Below are 14,813 nucleotides of genomic sequence, written 5' to 3'. Positions count from 1 at the left end.
AGGCTGCAGACAGCAGAGCAGGACTCGGCCAGGGACTCTTGACCGTTTTTTCTGCCCACAGTAGAAACAGATGCATGGGAGCTGCGGGTCCGGGGGTTGGGGGATTTATTAGCGAGAGGCATGCCTGCAAAATCTCGTTTTCAAACACACAGTAATTGGATTTCTCTTGAATTTCGTAAAAAGCTGAGTGAAGAGTTCTGCCATTCTGAAGTGATTTATTTTCCTCTTAATGATAAAAGTAATTCAAATCAGTATTACCAATGAGAACTGTGTCCTGTAAAGAGAGTCATAAGGACTCTGAGGGAGCCCTCTGTCCTGCTGGAGGGCACTGGGCAGGGGCATCCAATTCATAGTTGGGGGGTCCAGGGAGCCTCTGTGAGCTGAGGGCTCAGGCCAAGCAGATTGTGGCAGGTGGCAAGGCTCAGAAGGAGGGGCAGCACAGCATGCGTGTCCTCAAAACAGAAAGCTGCTCAGGATGTCTGACATGAATGTGACGTGGGTAGAGGGTGACCTGCTCAAGGCAGCTCGTTGGATTCAGGGGTCATCAGGACCTCCCAAGCAGGTGTCCACAGGGTAATCGGATCTCTAGCTTGTGGCCTTGGAGAGCTCCGGGTTGGCCACAGAGGCGGTCACTGAATTCCGGGGAACCAGGAAGGGGTGGGAGACCACTACAGAATGACAATACTTTGAGTGCTCGAGGAACAGGACAGGCTGCAGAGTCAATAGAGTACAGAGGGGGTCCTCGAGGGCCTGGACTCACAGACACAGCACTTCAGGAAGGAAGAGACGGGTCAGGTGGTGCCAGAGGCTGTGGAGGGCTGACCCGGCTCCCTCTGGCTCACCATCCAGAGAATGCCGGTGAAAGCAGCATTCCTTCAGCTTCAGCAGGAGCAGCTGCAGTGGGGCAGTGGAGCAGGTGCTGGCACTGGCTAGAGGAGGGGGTGGGCCATGAGGTGTAGCAAGGGTGTGGGCTGGTAGGTTTTGGACTCCAGAGGGCCTCCCAGGCTTGTCAATCAAATGCAGATGGCTGAGCCCATCCCCAGAGTTTCTGAGTCAGGACTGGGAAGGAGAATCCTGTAAAGAATTTGCCTTCCTACCAAGTCCCAGCTCTGCTGCTATGCTGCTCTTCTGAGGAGACACTTTGGGAATTCTTGTGAGACCTTTGGCAAGGAGGAGAGAAGTTAGGAGATAGTTAGAAGGACGTTGGCCTTAGGGCATGAGGGCTTACCAAGGAGATGTGGAAGGGCCCAGAGGATGGGACCAGCTGAGCCAGGGTCAGGGAGGGAAGCCTATTGAAGGTAGGAGGGGAAGGCTGACCAAGCATCAGATGGTCAGCTCTGCCCTGTAACCAGCAGGGGCACCAGGCAGGGCAGTAGACAGGCCTGGAGACCCCTAGCAAGCCCACAGAAGTGTGCTTCTCCACGGCTGCCTTAGGAAGAAGAAGGAGCTCTGCTCTCACCCTTCCACCTGCTGCTAGAGGCCATCAGAATTCCAGATCCATGCTGGGGACCAACCTGGGCCTGCCTCTCCATCCTCCCTTTTGTGAGTTGTTACTCCCATTTCCAGCAAAGAGAATGCCATGGAAGGATGAGTGATTATGTGCCCACTACTCTATGGAGAGCAGCAGGACTTCTCAGAGCCCTTTGCTTCTGGATCTTGATGGCGAGAACCCCCCAACAGCAGTCCTAATGATGAGATTGTGGAACGTCCTTCTCCATCCTGTCAAGGACCCCAGGTCCTGGAAAGTGGCCTCTGGATTTGGGTGTGACGTTTGATGCACCACCCCACACTTTCACATCAGAAGGATATTGATGAGTGTTTTATCGCTGGTTTACTCTTTTTTCTCTGGAGCATAGAATACAATTCTTCCTTGACTAATGACGGGGTTATAACCTGAGAAACCCACATAATTTGAAGATATCCTTAATACCCCTAACCTACCGAGCATCATAGCTTATCCCAGCCCTCCTGACATGTGCTCAGAACACTTACTTTAGCCTACAGTTGAGCACAACCATCTCATACAAAGCCTATTTTATAATAAAGTGTTGGCTATCTCATGTAATTTCTTGAACACTGTCCTAGAAGTGAGGAACAGGATGGTTATGGTACAAAATAGTTGTGAGTTCTGTGGTTGTTTACCCTGGTGACTGAGTGACTGAAAGGGAGCTGGGGCCCCCGCCTCTGCCCAGCATCACAGGAAAGGATCTTGCCCCAGATTGCTAGCCTGGGGGAAAGAATTAACAGTCAAAATTCAAACTACAGTTTCTTTGTAATAAATGTGTTAACCGCATTTGCACCATCGTAAAATTGAAAAATCCTAAGTCGAGCCATCGTACGTTGGGGACCGTCCGTATGTGGGAGGATAATACTGGGTCTCATATGACACCGTTCTCCAGAACTATTGAGAACTCTTTAAATGGAGATTTCTTTCACATCATTTTAATGATAAAATCATCAGGGAGGAGGAAGGCCTGTCTCCTAGTGCGTTGACTCAGAAACCGCCAGCTTACAAGAGCCTTGTGTAGCACCATCTGCGGAAGCAATGTGTGTCTGCATGGCCCTTCTCTGGGCTGGCCCTCCTGGGGAGGGGGGAGGATCTGGTGATTCAGGGGCCACTGCCATCCTCCCCTCCAGGGGAGGCCCATTCTCTTGGACCCCCTGGTCTGGCAGCACTTCTCAATTCCACAGACACCTCTGGAAGTCTGGAAGTCAATGAAACTCATTCCCGTGCACAGAGGGAAGGCTGCGCTGGCCAGCTGCCCCCTCCTCTGGGGCAGCCCTCCCATCTGAGGACAGCAAGGAGCTTCCCCCCCTTTACAGCACCATCCTCTCTCCCAGGGGGCCCGGGGGGGGGGGGGGGGGGGAGGAGGGTTAATTACTTCCCCTTATGGACAAATGTCATGGAAATCGCCTCTCAGTACAGGTCTGGATAAAGAGAGGAAGACAGAAAAGCAGAATGCGCATTATGCAGGCCTTGTACAGGGGCAGGAGGCCGTGCATCTGGGAGGGATTTTTTTATGCAGGAAGGAAAAGCACCCCTTGGCTCAGCACATTGCTTTTGACCCATTCACTCTGCTGGATTGGCCACATGCATGTTGCATTCTGACTTCGTTTGCAATATCCTTTTCTTTCCCATGGCTTAAGACTACAACTGCAGGACAAGATGAAACGAAGTGCCTTCCTTTTTATAGCAGGAAAGTTCCTGAGATTTTGCCAGTTTGATATTCCTACGTGGATGATGGGACTTGCATTCCAGGGATCATGAAAGACTGTGCCGTGATCTGTGGGATACAGAACCATGAGCTGAACTGGATCCCCTCCTCATGGAACTAACAGTTTGGCATGATGACAGGACAAACTCTAAGAAACTTCTCCCGGCTTCAGGGGAAGAACCAGCCTTGACAGGTGGAGCGGGATTGGGTGTGTGAATAACAGGCAAGGTCATCACGGTACAGCCTCGGCAAAGACACGGTGATGGGTCAACGTGGAGCCTGGTTGGGGAACGTAAGGTAATGAAGGATGTTCACTGAAATGATTTGGGTACAGATTTTATGACCTTGGATGTCAGACCCTAGCAGTGCCTTTGAAGACGTTGGCATTTGGAGTTGACGTGATCCAGTGGTGCTTTAGGAATTTTAATTTGGTGGCCGTCTGGCAGGCAGGAAGGAAACCCGAGATGCGGGACTAGAAATTGTGAGAAAGGCACTGGAGGTGGCCAAGGTACAGCCAACTACAGGTCCTAAAAGTTAGAATTTATAGTTTTGAATGCAATTATTTTTACACTTAAACATCTGCAAAGTGAAGCTGCTCTGAAGATTGCCTTGAGAAACTAACCTAAAATCTTAATTCACATTTTCTGTGATTGCAGACAGTTGCCCCCAAAGAACAGCTTTTTATAACTCTGACACTACCTGGTTGACCCAACCCAGGAGTGGGAAATTTACTCCAGAAATAGTAGTAGGCAGAATTTGCATGCGAGTGTCTTAGCTATAGAGCTTCCTAAAAGAAAGGGAGGTGAGGAGACTTAGCTTACTTGCCAAAATTCCAACTGACTTTTTAATTTTTTATTTATGAGAGGGAGAGAGAAAGAGATGAGCTGGAGGGGAGAGGCAGAGAGAGAGAGGAAGAGAAATCAAGAGTCTTATGCTTAACCAACTGAGCCACCCAGGCACCCCCCAAACTGACTTTTTAAATTCCAACAACTGGTCAACATAGTGTGTCTGGGAATAAGTAAATGCAGCCTCTCTGAGTGTCCCATGTGAAGCCACACGCACAGCCTCACCTCTCAGCGGCCCTCTCCTGGAAGAGCTATGTTGTAAGCCTTTGTTGCTAAATTCAAATTTCAACTAAAATTCTGTGCTATAAATACATTTCTTCTCCCCCTTCTCCGCTGCCTTTATATTTAATGGAAAATGCCATGTGAACTGCACAGCTATTACCTCTGCGGCTTTCATGTGGCAAGGTGGCCTTGGCCATCGAGGAGGGCCAAATTCAAATTAAACCCTTGACACCCCGCTTACAAGACATGATAGATATGCTGCCAGGAGCCATCTCCTCTCAAAACCAGATTTGACCAGGAGCCAGAGGGAAGCCAGTGCCGCTTCTGCAAAATATGAAATGAATCCAATTTCCTCCCGACCTTGTCCCGCTGGGCCTTTTATTTTTCTTGTTTTATTTATATTTCTTTATTACCAGCAGTGCTTCTTTGGACCTTGAGTGTCCAACTGACAACCCATCCCTGCAAAATAAAAAAAATAAAAATAAATAAAAATTTAAGAGTCAGGACGGAGCATGGAAGGAAATGAACCTTGAGGGCATTGTTCTTTTTTTGTGTGATTTAGAATATTCTCAGCAGAGATGTCCAACATCATTTGTAGGCATATAGCGACTTCTGTGAAAAAGCAGGTGTGCATTGGTAGCCACGTGATTCCCCCTCCCCCGATTTCCCCCACCCCCTCCAGCAGGACGGGCGTGCTGAGGAGGGAACACGGTGTGTGCAATATCACACATAAGTGGGATCAAAGGGAACAGTTAGGTGGCTATGGGTCTTCACCACAGGTGCAGTTCTTGCCGGCCAAACCTGGCTGCAGGTCCCCGCCCAGGGCATGCTTCCCCTTCTTGGTGTTGGTGAGGGGGCTGCAGCCCAGCACCTGCCACAGCTCCAGCCTGGTTGAAAGAGGAGAGAAAAACCGTTCACTATCTGATTGAAGTGGCGGGAGACAAGGGAGGCAGGAATGTAATTACATGAGCTGGAATTGGACCAAGCTGCAGGGGCCCATCTCACCTTCCCAGGCCTCCCCCAGAGCTCATTATTTGCAAGTAGGTCCCCAGAGCAATTCTGAAATAACACAAGCATCCAGAAATTGTTTTTTGAGGTAGCACAGGAACACACGTGTACGGTGTTCATAACATTGAAGCACATGGTCTATTTGGGGCCACTGTCCCCATAGCAGTAGTAATGGAGCAGATGTGGTCACCCAGGGTGGGAACTGAGGATGCGAGCAGAGGACGGGCAGGCAAAGACAGGGCAGGAGAGCAGAGGTGCCTCATCCCTGCCCTGCAGAGAAGGCCTCTCTGGGCAGAATGATCCATTCAAGAAGAAATCTGCAAGAGCACGATGACTCAAACACAATGCAAGCTGCACAGCCACCCACTCCCTCAGAGCAGGACAGTGTGTCCTGAGCCATGGGGCCCACATTCAACGCAGCACATGGCCCAAGTGGACCTAGACTCAGAGCCCAAGCTCAGGCAGGGAGGGCAACCTTGGAAGCAACCCCTTGATTCCATCTGCTGAAAACAAAAGGTTAGGAGGAGCAAATGCCAACTCCGGGCGTAGTCTGGGAGCTCACCGAAACTAAGATTGTCTGTTAAATGTCCAACCTGCGTCCAAGCTGTGCTGGCCCAAAGCATTACAGGTCTCATGGCTGTCCCCTGTGGCTTTTTTCTTCCTGGTATGGAGGCGGAGAGGAGAGCAGCTGAGAGGAGAGGGTTATAAGTGAGGCCAGGGGCTATCCTGCCTCTTAGAGTGACTCTGAAGAGTCCTGTATGCCCTTTGTCCCAAACAGTGGCCCTGGAAGTAGAAGGTGAGTGGGGTCAGGGTGGCTGGCGCCTGGCCCTGCTGAGCTCCCAGGGAATGCTCAGCACTCTGCTTTCAGGAGGGCAGAGAGATGGGATTTGGCCCTGGCAGTGGTCCTTTGGCTTTGGCATCCTCATTGTCTGACCCCATAAATTTTGGGGAGAAGAGCAGAAATGTACATACATATCATTTAGATCTTCCTAGAAGATGCACTCTCAAGTCAGCCTTGATTTCTGGAGGCTGTCGTGAGGTCCCCTCCAAACTGCAGATGACCTACCTGATGCATTGTTTCTTGCTGCAGCTTCCGAGCGTAGATCAACAGGCGACCGAGTCCAGCCCCGGGGACCCAGATGCCATGGCTGGCTGCAGCACACAAGGTAATCTTACCCCTTTCAGCATTTGGAATAAGACGTTTCTATTTTTCAAAGCATGTCCTCTTTCCTTCTTTTTCCTTCTTTCTTCCTCCCTGCTCCTGTACTCCCTCCATGGCTTGCTCTTCAAGAGGATGGAATTTGCTCCAGCCTTTGCTGTTAAATACCATAGAAGTTCTCCACTGTACCTCCCTTAGCTGCATGCAGTAGTAAGTCAGTGCACCTGAGGCCTCATGCTTTCTTGGGGAAACTTGCCCCCTCTCCCCCAGAACCCTTCTCCTTCATTTGAGGGGTGTGGGTTTGAAGAGACACTTGACTCGATCTGGGATGGACCTTTTCTTTTTCTTTTCTTTTTTTTTTTTTAACAAAAGCATTTATTTGAGGTCTTAGAATTGCAGTTGGGGAACACAGATTCAGGTGGTAACCCAAACTATGTCCCACTAGGGAATAAGAGGTTATTTTTTTATTATTATATTTTTTAAATATTTTATTTAAATTCCATTTGCCAACATATAGTATAACTCCCAGGGTTCATCTCACCATGTGCCCTCCTTAGTGCCTATCACCCAGTTACCCCATCCCCCCATCCACTTCCCCTTCTGCAAAATTTTGTGTCCCAGAGTTAGGAGTCTCTCATGGTTTGTCTTCCTCTCTATGGGATGGACCCTTTCTGGAGCTAAAACTATATACCAGGCTCATGTCCACTGAGTTCCTCCCATGGGAGGGAGCCATGCCTGGGCCCCTGTGCCCTCTCGCTTTGGCAAGAGAGGCTGGGGTAGGGATGCTGGAAGTTGTGTCCTGGCGGGAAGTTGTGCAAGGTCTCGCATCAGACATAAGTTGAGAGCTGCAGTACAAAGCCAGAGGTGGAGAGATAGTCTGAGGTGTCAGGAAGGCAGACGAACCCCTAGTAGCAGAACAAGTGGGCAGGGGCTGGGTCCTTAGGTGGGCTCTGGTGGGTGGGTTACTCAGAGATGGAAGTCAGCTAACACATGAGATAACTAAGAGTCCCTGAAAGCACCACCGCTATAGTCCAGGGCTGTCTGCCCTCGACCCCAATTCTGAGTTAACATCTAAGAAATGAGAAAGGAGCATCCTTCTAGAAGGATGCCGTTAGGTTGTAGGAGACCTGTCTCTGAAATTGTAGGATTTGGGAGTGACCTTGTCTTTCACTCGGTGGCTCCTAGCAACCCTCAAAAGCCATGTCTGAGAGGTGGTGCCCTGTGACCTGCCCAGAGCTATTGTGACTGCCTTCAGGGCACCGTGGGCCTCAGTCTTCTAGCACAGGTGACCACACCAGCCCAGTTCTTTTATTTTTTATTTTTTTATTTTTTATTGGTATTCAATTTGCCAGCATACAGAATAACACCCAGTGCTCATCCCATCAAGTGCCCCCCTCAGTGCCCGTCACCCAGTCACCCCCACCGCCCCCCCGCCCACCTCCCCTTCCCCCACCCCTAGTTCGTTTCCCAGAGTTAGGAGTCTCTCATGTTCTGTCTCCCTTTCTGATGTTTCCCACTCATTTTTTCTCCCTTCCCCTTTATTCCCTTTCACTATTTTTTATATTCCCCAAATGAATGAGACCATATAATGTTTGTCCTTCTCCGACTGACTTACTTCACTCAGCATAATACCCTCCAGGTCCATCCACGTCGAAGCAAATGGTGGGTATTTGTTGTTTCTAATCAGCCCAGTTCTTTCTAGACTTTGGACTGACAGGGCCCCTTTCCCCATTCCAGCCACATCCCTTCTGAAAATATAAGTTCTGGAGGAAAGCATGGTTGGCAAAGCCAAGCAGTCTGGTGGCTCCCGGAGCCCTGGGCAGACAGAGGTGGACAGAGGATTCAGGAATGCATCTGGGCGGGGCCTTCCTCACTGCCCAGCATTTGGGCGGTTAACCGAGCTTGTCCAAGAAACTTGGGGCTGCTTCGGACACCAACTCCTGGCAGAGGGGCCAGCCTGGAAGTGGGCAGGAATGTATGGAAGGGTACTGACAGACACACTCATGGGACAGCAGGCCAAGCAGGTTTCACTTTAGCAAAGATGCCTCCCACCAGGTACTTGCTGTACAGGCTGAGGTTGAGGTCCATGTCACTGTTTTGGCCTGTGCATATCCAACTCTTCCAGCTCATTTGTAGCTTTGGTGCCTTTGTTAAAAGTCAGCTGGGCATAACGGCATGGGTCTATTTCTGGGCTCGGTATTCTCTTCCATTAATCTGTGTGTCAGTCTTTCTGCTAGGATGGCTGTCGCCCGGTGGGAAGCCTTTGTATCAAGCACAGCCAGACCTCTACTTTGCTCTTCTTCACCAGGATGGTTCTAGATCTTCCAGGGCCATGTGTTTCCATATCCAGTTTAGAATCCACTTGCCTGTGTCCACAAAACACTCTAGCTGGGAATGTAGCAGGAACAGCATTAAACCTGCAGCACATTTGGGTAGAATTGCTCTGTTTGCAAGTCTGAGCCTTCTAGTACAGGCACACATCACGTCTGTCTCTCCGCTGATTTGGAGCCTCTTTGATTTCTTTCATTCACATTTTCAGAATACAGATCCTGACCATGTTTTGTTGTGTGTACAGTTGGGAGTTTCATTTTCTTTGGAGCCACTGTAAGTGGTATTGTGTTTTTACTGTTGGTTTCTGCATGCTCGTTGTTAGTACCTGTGACTGACCATGGTACAGATGGGATTCGTTCTTGTGTGTTCAGCTGGTAGCCTGCAACCTTGCCAGACTCATGGATTAGCTCTAGAATTTTTTTTTGGTGGCGGTGAGGGGTTGCTCAGAATGGGGTAGATGCTGGTGGTATTGTTTCTCATTTATTGAAATAAAATAGTGATGAGGACATGGATGCTGGCAAGGGCCCAGGGAAGCTGCTACACCCAGCCCTGACTGACGGCTTGTAAATCAACCCACCCCTTTGGCAAAGCATCTTGATAAAGAGCCATAAAAATGTTTATGCCGTTAGATGTGGTGATCACACTTCTGGAACTGCCCTAGGAGAGTAACATTAAAAAAAAAAAAAAAAGAAAAAAGAAAGAGAACCGTAGGCATGAAGATAACGTGCATTTTTCTTAGGAGTAAAAGCTTCCAGGGGCAATGAAGTCTATTGGTAAGAGTCAAGGAAACTATGTTACATACGCTAAATATGTCATTATACATTAATTCAGAAAAAATGCTTGTAATCTGTTAGGTGAAAAACTGGAAGTCCACTAGGGTTATTGCTCCTGTGTAAATGAGCTCACAATACAAGCAGGTGAGAGAATCTTGGCCGATGAGCTTCCCCTATCAGGTTATCCCCATTCTCTAAGTTTCCATTAATTATAGCTATTCAGAGCCAAGTCACATTTCTCTCTCTGTGACTCCATTTTCTGGAGGAACTCAGCCATTGGGTTATTGCTGACATTAAGAAAATTGGGATCAAGGGTAGATGCTTATGTCCAATCTCATCAAATGGTACATATTAAAAATGGGCAGGTTTTTGTATATCAATTATACAATATGTTAAAGCTGTAAAAAAAAAAGAAAAATGAAGATCAAAAGACATCAGCAGGAATGAATATTATTCAGAATAATTTTAATATGCTGCTGTGTAATTTTGATACAGTTAATAATTACACTTACTGGTTTGAAGTTTTCTAACCATAGAGAGAAGTGTTTCTTTTCTACATCGATACATTCACCTTTGAGTGCCTGCCCAGTCATTCCCTTAGAATAAATTGCTATGAGTGAGATTGCTGAGTGCAAGGAAGTGGGTATTTTAGGTTTTGATGTGTCGGCCATGTTGCACTCTGGAAAAGTTTTATTGCTAGTGTATGTATCCACCAACAATGTCCATGACACCCCGAGACATCATCATTCCTGATGTCTGTCACCCCTGCAGCTGAACGTGATATGCACGCAAGATTAAGCACCTTTTTACATGTTTATTACCTATTTGTAGGTCAGTTTTCCACCTACTTTTTTGCAGTGTTTTGTGGGGGGGGGTGGATTTATAAGAAAAATATTTATTAAATAGAGACATTTCCTCACCTTTCCTAGTCATTGCAGGGGTGCTTTCCCAGTTTGTGCTCTCCCTCCTATTTCTTTTTTAAAGATTTCATTTATTTGTAAGAGAGAGAGAGAGCATGAGGAGGGGGCAAAGGGAGAAGAAGATTCCCCACTGAGCAGGGAGCCTGACGTGGGACTCAATCCCAGGACCCTGAGATCATGACCTAAGCGAAGGCTTAACCGACTGAGCCACCCAGGCACCCCTGCTTCCTCCCTATCAATGATGTCATTTACCATACAACTTTTATAATTTTTTTTTTTTACAATTTTTCTTATTGTCAGATTTGTCAAGCTTTTCCTTTCTGGTGTCTATCATTTTTACAAAGTCTTTCTTCACTCCAAGTTCGTAGATTTATTCTCTTATATTTTCTATGAGTATTCTTCTAGTACCTTAAAAAAGAAAAGGATTGGGGCGTCTGAGTGGCCAGTCAGTTGAATGTCCGACTCTTGGTTTTGGCTCAGGTCATGATCTCAGGGTAGAGAGATTAATCCCCACATCGGGCTCTGCACTGAGTGTGGAGCCTGCCTAAGATTGTCTCCCTCTGCCCCCTGCCTCCCCTCTTTCTAAAAAAAAAAAAGAGAAGAGAAGAAATAAAAAGATTAATCATCTTAAAAAAAAATTTTTTTTTGCCATGATTTCTGAGGTTTGGTTCATCTTTCTGTTTCTGCTAATTGTCTCAAAGCATCTAGTAAGGGAGCAGGGGTAGACAGGAGAGGGCAGAGGAAGATGGTGGAAGGCAGGGGTAGACAGGGGAGGGCTGGTGAAGCAAGAGTACTCTAGAAATGGCCTCCTCCGTTCCATGGCCTCGTGACCCTCTTCCCCTGAGGCCCCTCAGCTGTGTGTCCTGCGTGTTGTCCTGGGCCGTGAGGTCACCAACCCCTTGGCATGGGCAAGCTCGCAGGTAGAGAGCACTGGAAACAGACCTCCCACAGGACCCATGCGAAAGGATGGAAGGAGTTGCTCACGCGGCTGTGATTCTTACAAAGCTCCCCGCAGCGAGCCGCTGACCTCAGATGTCTGCCCCGATGGGTGAGGAGCCTCATGGAAGCCGCTCTGACGTTGTCTGGTAGAGGGATGAGAGCAGAGGGAGCAGTGCTTCTTAAACCTTAATAATGTGCACACAGGCCCCTGGGATCTTGTTAAGACAGATTCTGATCCAGGCCCCCGCCCCGGGGTGCCAGCCTTGGAGTGGTGGGGGACAGGAGCCCGAGCTGGCCAGCATCACAGGGAGAGAGGGCAGGGGGTGTACACTTGAGGTGGGGTGGCATCGGAATCACCTGGGGCCTTGTTCGAACCCCAGTGGCTGCGCCCACCCCCGAGTTTCTGATGTGGGGACCTGAATGTGTCACGTGCCCCAGCGGTGCTGATGCTACCGGCCTGGCCCTGGATGCAGTCCAGGCCCTGGGTCGTTCCTCTGTGTGCGGCAGGCAGCTTCTCGGGCCTGGGAGGGCCTGGCTGGGATGCCCGACTGCCCCCCGGGCCCGCCTTGCTATGCATGGGCTGTGTCCACGGAGCCTCCTGTGCCGCGTCCTTCCTGTACTTCAGATGCCCTGGGCATGCCCTGGATGGGAGTTGGGGCTGGTTTCTGACTTCCAGTCCCTTGTGGAATGTGAAGAGTGTAAGTGCCCTGCACCTATACCCCTCCTGGGATGATTTTTGGGAGGTCATCTGGTGTCCACTAAAACCTTCCTGCCGTCAAGCATTTGTGAATTTGCTCAGCGTTTCCATGCCCTCAGGATTACAGGATTGTCTAGATTTGGTGTTGAAGGGCAGCCTGCTCAGGCCCCCTGGGAGGGCTCCAGGAGGCAGAGATTTTCACTCTCGGCTCCAACAGGAGTGTGGACAGGCCCTGTGCCTGTTGGGTGGCTCTGTGGTAGCCCAGCGTCCTTGCTAACTAACACTGTCTCTTGCCTTGCAGAGCCTGTGGATAGCTCGAGCCTCATGGCATCCGAGGGTGCCACTGCACCCGGCCTAAGCCCTGAAGACCCTATGGGTGCCTCGCAGCCTCTGCCACCCAGCCTTGAGCCCCCAGAGGGCCCTGACCAGGGCACGCGGGTGGTGCCAGGTCCTGGGCATGTGGCCCGCTCCACCAGCGACCCCACTTCGTGCTCATCCAGTGTGGCAGGTATGACTGGTCCAGTGCCCCTGTGTCCCTGGCGTGTGCCCTGCTCTGCCCTGGACACTGCAGGCCTTGGTGAGCTGAGAGTCAAGGCCAGGCCTTGGGACCTCTGTGCAGGGAATGTAGCCTTAATGCCCGAGGGCCCTAGGGAGTGGTGGCCAGGTAGGGGCCCCTGCTGTACACCCACCAGGCTTCCTACTTTCTAGCTGGGGAGGAAGGGGAGGAGAGATGGAAGGTGATGAGAGCTCACCTGGGGTCAGCTAGCCTCTGACTTTATCCTGCTGGTTCTGCACTAGCTCTGGGGCTCAGGTGGGGACTCAGGTCAGGCAGGTGACCAAAGGCTGTATCCATCGACCGACCTTGATGGCTCTTCCCTGGGACTAGCCTGGGCTCCACACCTGTGGGCCGTGCCAGTGCCTGGTTAGTGGTCTGGTGGGACCCAGGGCCACATAAGGCAGGGCTGTGCCTCAATGGCAGTGCTGGGTTGGTGGGGTGTCCTCTGGCACCATTGGCAGCACTCCCTATGTGGCCTGGAGCCCGGGTCAGAGTCACCCCTCGTGACTCTGAGGGGGTGGTGCCCTCCCTGGGCTGCAGCTCCCCAGGGGTCCTGTGTGCCCTGGAACTAGAGAACCACCACTTCCTCCCATGGTGCTAGTTTTGAGTGGGGAGGATGGCAGTGTCTACACCGGTAAGGACGGGTGGGAATTATACAGCTGCAGGGCCGTTGGAGTGTGGACTTCCTACCCTGGAACCGAATGAGGCCCAAAGAGGCCCCCTGGGTGCCTGGCCTCAGTGGTCCAGTCCAGCTGAACCCCAGATAGACGAGACCCGTGTCCCAGGAGAATTGTGTCCCTGGAAGGAACCAGGAACCTGCCCAGGTCATTGCCCTCAAGGGCCCTCCAGGTAGAAATGCCAGATTTGCCCCTCCAGGCTCCTGGGCCTGCGCTCCTCTGTCTCTGTCCAGGTTCGGGTGCCGGCTCACCACACGGGACTCCATCAGAGGCTTCTCCTGAGGCCCCTCCCCCCCCCCATGCTGGGGGATTCCAGACTCAGCCCCTCTCTGCTCCTGTGAGGGCTGTTACCTGTAGGATCCCATGTACCTGGGGTGTCTGCTCTGTGGCCTCTCATGGCTCCCTTGGGCCTATCCCCCATTCAGGGAAATTGGGGCTCGGCCGATCATGGCATTTTGGGGGTGGGAATGAGGAGAAGAGGTGGCTGGATGACAGGTTGTCACAGGGCCTTCTCTGCGTCCCCACACCAACCCTCTTCTCAGCCAAACAAGGTAGTTAGTGTTGGGACTGGCAAAAACATGTGCGTCCCCGGGATCTCTGGGGACCCTCAGGTGCAGATGGGCATTCCGATTGAGGGTGCTGGGTTTGCTTGCGGCCCTGGCCCTTTGCTGGGCTGAGGATGTGACAGGCCCGGGGCGGCCCCTGCCTTGTGGGAGCCAGCAGTGGGCCTGCTCCCGTTGGATCTGCACACGGGTTGGCAGCAGTATGGGAGGCCCCCCTCTGCTGGTCTGGCATCTAGAGGGTACTTCTCAGCCACGGGAGGGGGATTGTAGTGTCCTCAGGAACTCCTTTCTCCCTCCCACGTGTTAACTGAATACTCTCTCTGATGAAGGCAAGGCCTCTTCACACACCCCCTCCTGCAGCCGGGACCTCGAAGCAGGACCATCCAGGGCTGCTCTGGGGACTGGTGAGACATCCTTTTCTAAACCACTTTGACACCTGCTGTGAATGGGGGAAGGTGGGCAGGGGTGGGGGCAGTGTCTGGTGGTCCTTGGCTGCCCGTGTGTGTGTGTGTGTGTGTGTGTGTGTGTGTGTGTGTGTGAGAGAGAGAGAGAGAGAGAGAGAGAGTCGGGGCCTCATGGTGTCCCCCAGGAGCACAGGCTCTCCAGCTCTGTGGGCTTTGAAAGGACAGCCTTGGGACACCTGGGCGGCTCAGTGGTTGAGCATCTGCCTTCAGCTCAGGGCATGATCCCCTGCAGGGAGCCTGCTTCTCCCTCTGCCTGTGTCTCTGCCTCTTTCTCTGTGTCTCATGAATAAATAAAATTAGAAAAGAAAAGAAAGGACGGCCTTCCCTTGCCTCTGTCTCCTCAGGAGAACACCTGAGAGGCTATCACTGAGTTAGCATGCACGTGGTGCTTGTTTCCCTGTATTTATGAGATGCTATTTTAAGGGGAGATTGGCCTCCCATGTG

General features: G+C 51.0%; 1 protein-coding gene across 8 annotated transcripts in view; it reads left to right on the top strand.

Annotated features, from left to right (window-relative positions):
• The window catches only part of ENTREP2 (endosomal transmembrane epsin interactor 2), a 443,586-nt gene that overhangs the window by 424,429 nt on the left and 4,344 nt on the right, over positions 1-14,813 (top strand). For all 8 annotated transcript variants that reach the window (XM_072737076.1, XM_072737072.1, XM_072737074.1 and 5 more), the window contains 3 exons: positions 6,381-6,456; positions 12,411-12,617; positions 14,235-14,309. In XM_072737076.1, the coding sequence (XP_072593177.1) occupies positions 6,381-6,456; positions 12,411-12,617; positions 14,235-14,309 (358 nt within the window). The remainder of the gene's footprint in view (positions 1-6,380; positions 6,457-12,410; positions 12,618-14,234; positions 14,310-14,813) is intronic.

This window comes from Vulpes vulpes, chromosome 14 (assembly GCF_048418805.1).
Source record: "Vulpes vulpes isolate BD-2025 chromosome 14, VulVul3, whole genome shotgun sequence".
In the NCBI taxonomy this organism is placed as follows: domain Eukaryota; kingdom Metazoa; phylum Chordata; class Mammalia; order Carnivora; family Canidae; genus Vulpes; species Vulpes vulpes.
Note: the sequence above shows the minus strand (reverse complement) of the source record. Positions and strands in the feature narration are given on the sequence as shown.